Raw genomic sequence first — 9,806 nt, 5'->3', positions numbered from 1 at the left:
TTGCAACTTTTGTGCCTGTTTTCTTTTTTTTTTTTTTTTTTTTTTTTTTTAATTTATTTATGTATTTGCTCTGTTGGTTGTAAAGTCCAAATAAAACACTGCATGTTGGAGCTTTGTGGAAAACTAAGATGTTTCCCTCACTTTTGCTGTAAAAACGGAGCTGCTAACAGTGAGACATCAGGCATAAATCAAGCAAAATGTGCACGCAGGGAATCCCAATAAATTCATGCATAGCTGTGGGCATGAATATAAAACCTAAACTTACTGTGCTGGATGTTATTACCCTGTTTTGGGTTCCATCTGGGAATCCTGTTAAAACCACATCCACATAGGGAGCATGCAAATGCACATTTTGCAAATTCTCTGTTGTGGCTCTTCCTCCCTCCCCTTCCTCGCCCTCGCTCCCTTCACTTAAAAGCATCTCCCAGTGGATTACCATTTAGTCAGTGGGGTTATTTATCATTTGGCTGGACTGTCCCCCATGCTTTCTCCCTCCCGCCTCTTTTGTTTTAATTGAGTTTATCTCCCCTCCCTTGGGCTCTTGCAGTCTAAACTTAGGCCCGCGGTTGCTTTGCCTTGCAGAGCGGGCTCCTCTCTGGGTGATTCACTGCTCTGCCTCGCTCTGTGGTCACTCGGGAACGGAGCTGCGAGCCGCAGAGGTGCTCACCCAATTCCTGCTGCTCTGTACGGGGTCAGTGCTGTCGCACGTGGAAGTCGCTATGATACGGAGGCTGATATAAAAGCTCTGTGTTGCCATTAAAGCCTCCAGTCACTCAAGCATGAGCATATTCACTGATTGTGGCGAAGTGAGTAAACCCTGGCTTTGCTCTCTGACACAGTTCTATTTCTGAGTCTGAAAGGGAGTTCAGTGTTCCACTTGTTTCTCCTCAGGAGCTCATAATCAGCTTTTTTTCCACACCTAAGGCAATGAAGGCCAGCTTTCCAGAGACGTCTGTGATGAATGCTGAGATGTTTGACTAACTCCGTCATGTCTTTGTTTCTCTAACAGAATGGACCTGCGTTTACTCCATGGCATCTTCTTGCTGTGGGCTTCATGCCCCAGCGTGCAGAACCTGTGTGATAAATCATCAGACACGACCAAACTTAACCTCTCGGTTACCTACGAGCTTCCAAACTTCACTGCAGACTTTCCCGTACAGAACATGGTGGCGCTTGACGGAATCATCTACGTTGGGGCTGTAAACAGGATCTATGCTTTGGCCCCGAACCTTACCAAGCTGTCGGAGTACCACACAGGGCCGCTGCTCGCCAACGAGACCTGTGGCCAATCGCAGACAAGCGCAGGCAACGGTGGACGGGTTGACAACCACAACATTGCTTTAGTGGTGGAGAACATTTACGACAAGGGCTTGTACAGCTGTGGTTCGGCAGACAATAGCGTGTGCCGTCGTCATGTCTTGGATGAAGACTTTGGTCTAAATACAGTTGATAAATATGTCTACTGCTTTGCTGGCAAGGTGAGGCCGGGCGAGGGTCAACCCACTGATGCAGATGTAGTGGTGAGCTCATCTGGTTCTCAGGTGCTCAACGTGGAGAGCAACATTATCAAGTTTTTTGTTGGAAACTCAGAGATTCCAGGTAAAGGAAACGTACCAGGCAGCTGGTGTCGTCCTCACACCATCTCTCAGAGGAAGATGAAGGCGAGTCAAGATGGCTTCACTTTCTTTTCCAACTCTGCTTACATGGACTTGATTCCATCTTTCCGTGGAAACTACTACCTGCGGTACCTGTACACCTTCCACAGTGGACCCTTCACCTACTTCCTCACCGTGCAGCAGGTGAGCAGGGACTCCCAGACCTACCACAGCCGAATAGTCCGTATGTGCTCCTCGGACCCCGTAATCCGCCGATACGTAGAAATGCCCCTCGAATGCATCAGCACCGACAAGAGGCGCCGACGTTCCTCTGCCGAAGCTGTGAAAGTGTTTAACATCCTCCAGGCCGCCCACGTCACCAAGGTGGGCAATGACGTGGAGCTGCAGAAGCTGCTGAAAGTGGGCGAAGACGATGACGTGCTGTACGCCGCCTTCGCTCGAGGAAAGCCCAACTCTCCAGAACCGACCCCTCACTCAGCCGTCTGCATTATGTCCCTGAAACACATCAACTCCATGTTCAAAATGTACATGGAGAGGTGCAGCACGACTGACCCTTATCACTTCACGGGATCAGACAAGAAGTCCTGCTACAATGTGGTAAGAACTAGGAGGGGGGTGGGGTTTACTGTGAGGGGGCAGAGCCATTGTAAAACTCCCAACGAGCATTTTGATCTTCTGAAAGGAGATGGACATGTTGCTATTTTCCTCATCTGTTCACAAAAAACACACAAACATGCCAGGAAAGTAACGTTTGTCTTCCAAATCAGGCTTCAGTTTCATCAGTTTTAAAACATTTTCAGTAAAGATGTTTAGTAGATGAGCTAATTGTGAAGGTCCTGCAGTTTGGATTTGTGCAGTGGCTCCTGCTCTTCTCACATGCACTTTTATAGCTCTTTAAGGAGATTTCTCCTGGAGATGCCAAGTTTGACGATCACTGTGATGCACTTTTACGATGTACTTTTGGACACATGAATTAGGCCTCTATCAGTCATCTGTTGTGTATGCCTGACTTGGTTTTTATCGTTTGGAGTTATAGACCTTGGCTGCGTATCGGCAGTCGAGCTCATTGGCTGGAGAAGTTTCCTCCAAAACTGGGTGGTCTCAGGTGCATGATTAATGCTGTCTACTTTGTCCCAGTCCTAAGTTCCCTTGAGCAACAGGGTGAAGCATGACCTCTTCCTGACTCTGACCTCTCAACCCTTCAGTTATCTGTATACATGCATGTCAGCCTCTCAAGGAGACATATGGAAGATTTACAGTCTGAAAATCAGCGTCAGCTCGGTATTCACCTTGCAGTTTGGATACATTACAGCTAAATATGTTGGTCAGTGGCTCTTTTTTCATCATGCACAGTGAATGAGAAGATGACAGCGAGATGACCATGCTGAGCTTCAGCTCTAAGTTGAGATTCTTCTGTCCATATTTGGTGAACAGTGTGTGACTTGTTGCCTTTTTTAAACGCAGGCCTCCATTTTTTTAGACAGTGTCAGAGTGAGGAGTCTAAATATACTCGTAGAACAACCAGGACTTTTTTTTTTTTTTTTTTTTTTTTTTAATGGCCAAATAGTGGAATGTTTTTGTCCAGACAAGCAAGTTACCTGACATGAGTCCAGCTGATCATGTGCTACACTTGCTGAGCCACACAGTAATGCTCAATAAACCAAGAAAAGATAAAAGGCTGGATGACTGTTCAGGCCTCGCATACCAACACAAGACAGCCCTTCCAATCAAAGGCTAGATTTGATTGCTTACTTTGAGTTTTATTTGATTTCTCCAAAACATTTTGAAAACTGAAGCTAAAATTCAGCACCTTACCTTTGTAGTTATATTTTAATCTTTTAATTTAATGTGCTCATAAGCTTCTGTCTCACAACTCATGCTGCTGCAAAACTTCCGAGCTTTTCTGTCGCACCTCTTTCCTCCAATCCATCAAGCGATGGTTCCATCAATGGCGGAATCACCTGATCAATAATGACATGAAGTTAACTGTCGATCCACCAAAGGGTCTCCCCCCCCTCACCCCTGTGACTTCATCTTTACTTAACCCCGTGTCAGTCTCAGCTCTTACAATAAATCATCAGTCAGGCGTAAGATTACCTCGGCCTCCTCGATACGTTACAGAGTGAATAGGTTGTCTGAGAGCAAGCACATACAAGAGTCATGTGGAAACACCCAGCGCACATCTGAGGAAAAGTCCTGTCAAAATATTTGCTCTCGCTGAGTGTTACTAGGGAGTTTTTTTTTTTCCTTTTTGCTTTTGTATTATAAACTTATTAGTGTCATGAGTAAAAAAAAAAAAAAAAAAGCTTTCAAAGTGGTAATTTTCTGCTCTTCATGTCATTTCTTACAAAGTGTGAACCCTTGACATTAGTCTATTGCGAAGTGAGGAAGCTATTTTAGAAATTCTGGTTAATATTTAATATCTTTCTCAGACTTGGCAACATTTTGATTTCCAATCAATGCTTTTTAATATTATTGAATAGTTTAAATGGAAGGATGTCACCTATCTACTCATCTGGATAATGTACAACCTGACCAAGAAATACAAAATAGAAAAATAAAAATCTGCTTAACAAAGTGTTGCTCCTTAGCGCCTCTAGTGGATATAAATGTTAAAACGCACCTTTAAAACTTTAGCTTAGGTTATTTTTATTACTTTTCTAGCAAGTCGTATAAGTTTATTTGGTGGCACAGGTGTTGAAAAGGTCTCTTTTTCTAAACTAAACGTTACAGACCTTGTTCTAATAGAACAACAACAAAGCAATTAGATACTAGTAGGAGCACAGTCTTTAATGATTTACTTTATTTTTCTGTCATTGACCTTTGATTTTATCGTGCACTGCACATGTAAGATTTCCATGCTATTTAGAACAAACTCTGTGACTGTGTGACGATCATAAGTCGCACTTAACTCCTGCAGCTTTGTCCCACCATCCAAAGACACGCATGTTAAGTTTGACTGGTCGCTCTAAATTCTCCCTAGGAGAGGCTGTTTGTCTCTGTGTTGGCCCTGTGATAGGCTGGCAAACTGTCCAGCGTGTACCTTCCTCTTGCCTGCTGATTGCATCAATAGGCTTCAGCTCCAGGTATATGACTGAAAATTTAAATAAAGGTGACCTGAAGGGTGAAACTCTTACAATAGATTCAAACCAGCTTAGTAAATACATGCTAAAGCCCAACATTGCGCTTGTTTGGATCCATCAGTGCTGTCTTGATAGCTATCAGCAGCGGAGATCCACAGGGAATGAGGAATGCTGGGAGCCGGAGCGGGGTTGGCGGCAGTGCATATCTGACTCTCAGCGAGCCGTGATGAATGGCTCTGGGATAACAGGGCATCAGCAGCTGGGCGGAAGATGATCCCTCTGACCCGCCATGGCAACCAGCCACTCTGGCAAGGCCTCTGGACCCGTCTCCTCTGGACCTCCACCTGTCACCAGCACCTGTGGGAAAGTGGAGGTGGCATCAACGTTGAGCCTTTAAATCTGGGTTGATGCTACAATTCATTATTGTCTTCAGGACTTGTGCAGAAATGTGTGTTTTTGGAAAAGACGTGTATTAATTTGGCTAAACTGTGAACAAATTAGGAGTGCAAAGGTCTGATGCGCTTATCTGCTGCAAGCTAAAAACTACAAAGACCTACTAAGCTCTGCATCCAGGATCAAAGCAAAAATCCCTCCTTTAACAGATCAGACAGCTTATGCTTCTCACTGCTTTGCGTCCAAACTATTCAACAAGAGCTTTATTGTAGCATGTGACACACGGTCAGTAAACCTGAAGCCCCAAACAGTAATTGTCTGTCTCTGCTTTTTTACAGTGATCGGTTGCATTAAAAACTACTATTTTGATCACTTGGAACAAGAGTGCACAGTTTCATTATTAAACATTCTTTCCTCTTGACTCACTTGATTATGGGGTGGCATCAGTTTCGTTGAAGTATTCCCGTGCCGTATAATTATCAGAAGAGTCCTTGACTACGAACAACATGATAAAAAGTTGATTCTTTTGAGGATGCAACACTTGCTGGACCCTGTTTGGAGTTTGAAAATATGTCCGTGTTGTGGTTAAAACTGCACATGTTGCGTCGAATCAAATGCTGAATCGATTTTCCAATTTATCTTTTATTGCTGCAAGTCTTGCTTGGAGCTTCTTGTCCTCAGCTGCCAGGCAAAGAAGCCCGTTCCATCACAAAAGACCATTGAACAACCGACCACCTGATGCTTGCGCCGTAAGCACAGAGGGGAATAATCTAATCATAGCACCACCTAATAGATTTATGACTTGCATCCAGAGGCATATGGCAGGTAGACATTCTGTTTTCCTGCACTTTTGGGGGAGATAAGCACAGTCATAAATTCATAAAACTTGTAAATGCTTGGAGGATACATACTTAAACACAAAGGAGGTTATTTTTGTTGTTCGTCTCACCAAACTGCATGTTTCTCATGGAAAACTCCCACTAGGGATCTGAATGGGGTTGAAAGCTCAGCATAAGAGCGCGTTTGATGTTTTTAAGTGGTGGCTGTCAGTTCAGGCGTGCCTCTTAACTCTAGTTAAGGCAGTAAGGTTTGATAAATGTTGTAATGATGAGTGGCTCTCTTTCCAGCTGTCTATGTGACAGAACAAGTCTGCGTTTCTTGTAGCTTCTTTGGGGCCGTCTTGTCTCTGCCTTCAGGCTTGAATCTTAGGAAAAGACTGCTTGCCTTCACCAGTAGGCACTTTATTTCTAAAATGAGCTAGCCACTACATGAACATATGCCTCAATCAAACCTGAGTCGACCGAAGGCTAAAATGTGATTAACTTGACCAAATATTTCAGGAGCCCTCCACCTCTCACAGAAATTGACAGATATCAAAAGCACATTTTGTGTAATGGATCCAAACCGCAGGAAAAGCTTCGACCTGATAGTATCGCTTTTAAAACAAATGTGTAAAGCCATTTTCTTGGCCGGTGTATTGAGCAGAGCCATTGCAGGGATCTATGGACCTCCCAACCCGCTTGGCATCCATTCCCATCACTCCTTGGAGGGAGCCGGAGCATTTGAGAGCAGAAATAAAGAACAGCCACACTTGGGGGTCAAAATTATCATCAGATTACCATTGATTGGAAAAAAAACCCACCAAACACTGATTGCTTTTAAATTGAATCTTCAGTCTGATTGATTATATTGTGTGTGTGTGTAATGTAATTCCAGTGGGAGACGCTTTTGACAGACAGTCATTTTAATCACGCTGCTTGTTTTAATGAATAACTTTTAAATACTGGCTTGTAAGGGGGGAAAAAAGACAAATAAACTACCACAAAGGTGCATCGATTTTGTGTCTGTGATTGTGAAATAGGTAAAAACGTCAATATATGCAAATGGGCGGGGTTTGCTTTGCCAGCTGGACATGCAGTTGGGATTTTACTGGATTCATAAACAAGATATTTGCATTCAGATTTGAGCCAGAAACATAATAAAGCTCAGCTGAGAAATATGGATGTGCTAACACAAAATTCTGCTAGTACTCCTTTTTAACATAAGGTCTCTATGTTGTCTATGGCTGGAGTGCTAAAGTAGCAGATTGCTTCCTTTTTTTACCAAGTGACATCATTTTGACATCATTATCAAACAGTCTCTTTGTGGTCTTTGGATTTTTTCATATTTTGTAAGTAGTGTTGCGTTTACAAGGCATGACCCCCCCCCGCTGTGGTCAGCCCTCAGCGGGAGTTTGTGGGCTGAAGCTGTCTTGTGTGTCTCGTAGTTAACAGCATTTCTAACAGCGGTCGAATGAGCTGAATCCAGCAGCAAGTCAGGGCTTCACTTATCTGTATATCTCTTCGTGACAGATCTGTTCTGCCTCAGAACCTCTCACATTTACAGCAGTTTAATAACAATAAAGTGAGAGGACTTTACTCCGGGGAATTAAAGGAACAGATTGGAGATTTGAGAGTGAAAGTTATAACCTACGATTTAAAAAAATATGTAAATATTCAAACGACAGAGAGAGTTTTGATGTGTTGGCTCAGCTGACTACGCAGAGTGTGGACTGAAGTACTGAAATAAGTTGTTCTTCTATGTTTGGCATGAAGAGCCTTTATATTAATTCTAAATTAATCACTTGTCCGCAGTCTGAGGGTGAAAAAACAGCTCATTTATTGCTGATAACGCCGTACCTGCTTAGGGATGAGGTCCTCCTGCTTGATGCTGTTTACTTTTGCTTTGGGTGTTTCCAGATTTTCTTTTTTTTAATATAGTAAAATTCCAGATTTTCATCAAAACAAATAAAGAGCAAATTTGAAGTAATCATATAAATTGATTAACTGCTTACTGACATGGGCTCATTTTTGCCCAAAGTTTATTCCTGGATTGGTGGATCCTGGAAAGTAGGGTTTCTGGATCCACCAGCAGAATGTCTTTTGCAATGGTGGTTTTCCAGTACACTTCTAAGCCTGTATTGATCATGATGGTTTAATGGTTTAGCACATATCAAACAATGGTTTCCAGGCTTGGCCTCCACATGGAGATTTCCTTGAATCCTGAAACTTCTTATCTTTGTGGGTGTTGAAAGATCTGCTGGTCTTTGTCTCTTTGCAATTTTTGCATTCATAAATATTCCTTGGAAACAATCTGTGTTTTGTTTTTTTTTTACAGATGTTTGATCAACTTTTCTGCTTTTCATTGCCTTTTCTCCAACTTAAATCCATTCTTAACTCATGTTTTCCAAATATGAAAATGGAAACCATTTCTGTCATACTTAAAAAATGTGGGAACATGCAATATAATAATCATTATTTACCCTCTGAAATATAAATATTTGTCATCAGTTCTCTTTTCAAACACTGCACACTTGAAGCACAAAACCAGCATCCTCTCCTGTGATTCCTCATGTGTTGTAATCCGCCAGCAGTAAACCGATCCATCAGTCTTCATTTTCCTGATCTTTCCTACATGTGTTGTACTTTTCCACTGATATAATGAGAGGTTGGAATGACTTAGGCCCACAGCTGCCTGACAATAGGAATTAATGCTGCAAATCTCTCCGTCTTGCTGATTCAGAGAGTTCTTTTGTGGATGTCATGGTTTTCCGCCCCCCACATGCTCAAACCTGCTCATGGCATCAGGGAGGTGGTATTTGTCTGCCTGAACATGATCCAGATGTGCAGAGTGACAGGTTTTATGGAGGCTGGTGCACATACAGTAGCATCAACACTGCCATTGTAAAAAAGCAATCACTGCTACTGTTCAGCATATTTCTGAGGCATTTCTGTGTTTATTCACACAGAAAATGACAGGAGGCTTCTGCTGACTACAGTTTAACCACTGTGGTGACCACTTGACCAGAATATATAACCTTTTAAGAATAATATGAGAAATAGTTGTGCTTTACACCTATTTTCTTTATTGCTTAAATTTGATTTTTTTTTTTTTTTTTTTTTTTTTTTAAATCGCACACACACTTGATATTCCTTCTACCATGTTACATTGGAAAAAAGCACCCCTCTTAGAAGTTTCGAGCTTATAAAACAGGGGTCTAGCACATGGCCACCTGACACATAGTATTGCATTTACAACTTGCCCACTGTCAACTCTGCAAAGTAATGAGCCCATCCCTCAAGCAGGGCAGCTACCCATGATGGGGACCGGTGTGTCTGTAAAGTTTTTTAGTGCAAGAAAAGCTTGTGTAGATCTCCTCTACAATTTTTTTTTTATTTATAAGGCATCACTTGACTAGAAAACTAAAGTAAAGAAAAATTTACCACTACTGCCTGCCAGTTCAGCTGGTAGAAACAGGTGATTACAGGAAAAAGTCACCAGTGTAGATCCTTAGCATGGAGAAATGACATCATGGAAGGATGAGCGTAAAGATCTAAATGAAATAAATAAGCATGACACAAGGAACCACTTTCCCTTTTAAACTCTCTGCTACAAAAGATGCCACAGACTGCGTCCCACATGCCCGAGCCTGTCGTTGCCATCACTAAGCTGGGTGCAGGACCCTGCAGTGAGCAAAGAAAAACAACACAACAAGCTAGTACTGTCCTGTCCCCATCATCTTCCTCCCCTGCCTGATAAAGAGGACAAAAAGAGCACGTATGGAATGAACTTGAGATTATAGCTTGTGTGATGCATGCCGCTCCTTACACACATCTTCTGTGGCACATGCACACACATACACACACATGTACACAACAGGGGTAGATGAACATGT

At 42.6% G+C, this 9,806-nt stretch overlaps 1 protein-coding gene across 1 annotated transcript in view; it reads left to right on the top strand.

Moving 5' to 3' along the window:
• Positions 1-1,010: 1,010 nt before the first annotated feature.
• Positions 1,011-9,806, top strand: part of met (MET proto-oncogene, receptor tyrosine kinase) — a gene marked incomplete at its 5' end in the record, with an annotated part of 73,858 nt that continues 65,062 nt past the window's right edge. Inside the window, one exon of the mRNA XM_079249168.1 lies at positions 1,011-2,213. Coding sequence (XP_079105294.1) covers positions 1,011-2,213 — 1,203 coding nt within the window. The remainder of the gene's footprint in view (positions 2,214-9,806) is intronic.

The sequence above is a fragment of the Telmatherina bonti genome (genome assembly GCF_933228915.1).
Source record: "Telmatherina bonti genome assembly, chromosome: 2".
Classification (NCBI taxonomy): Eukaryota; Metazoa; Chordata; class Actinopteri; order Atheriniformes; family Telmatherinidae; genus Telmatherina; species Telmatherina bonti.
Note: the sequence above shows the minus strand (reverse complement) of the source record. Positions and strands in the feature narration are given on the sequence as shown.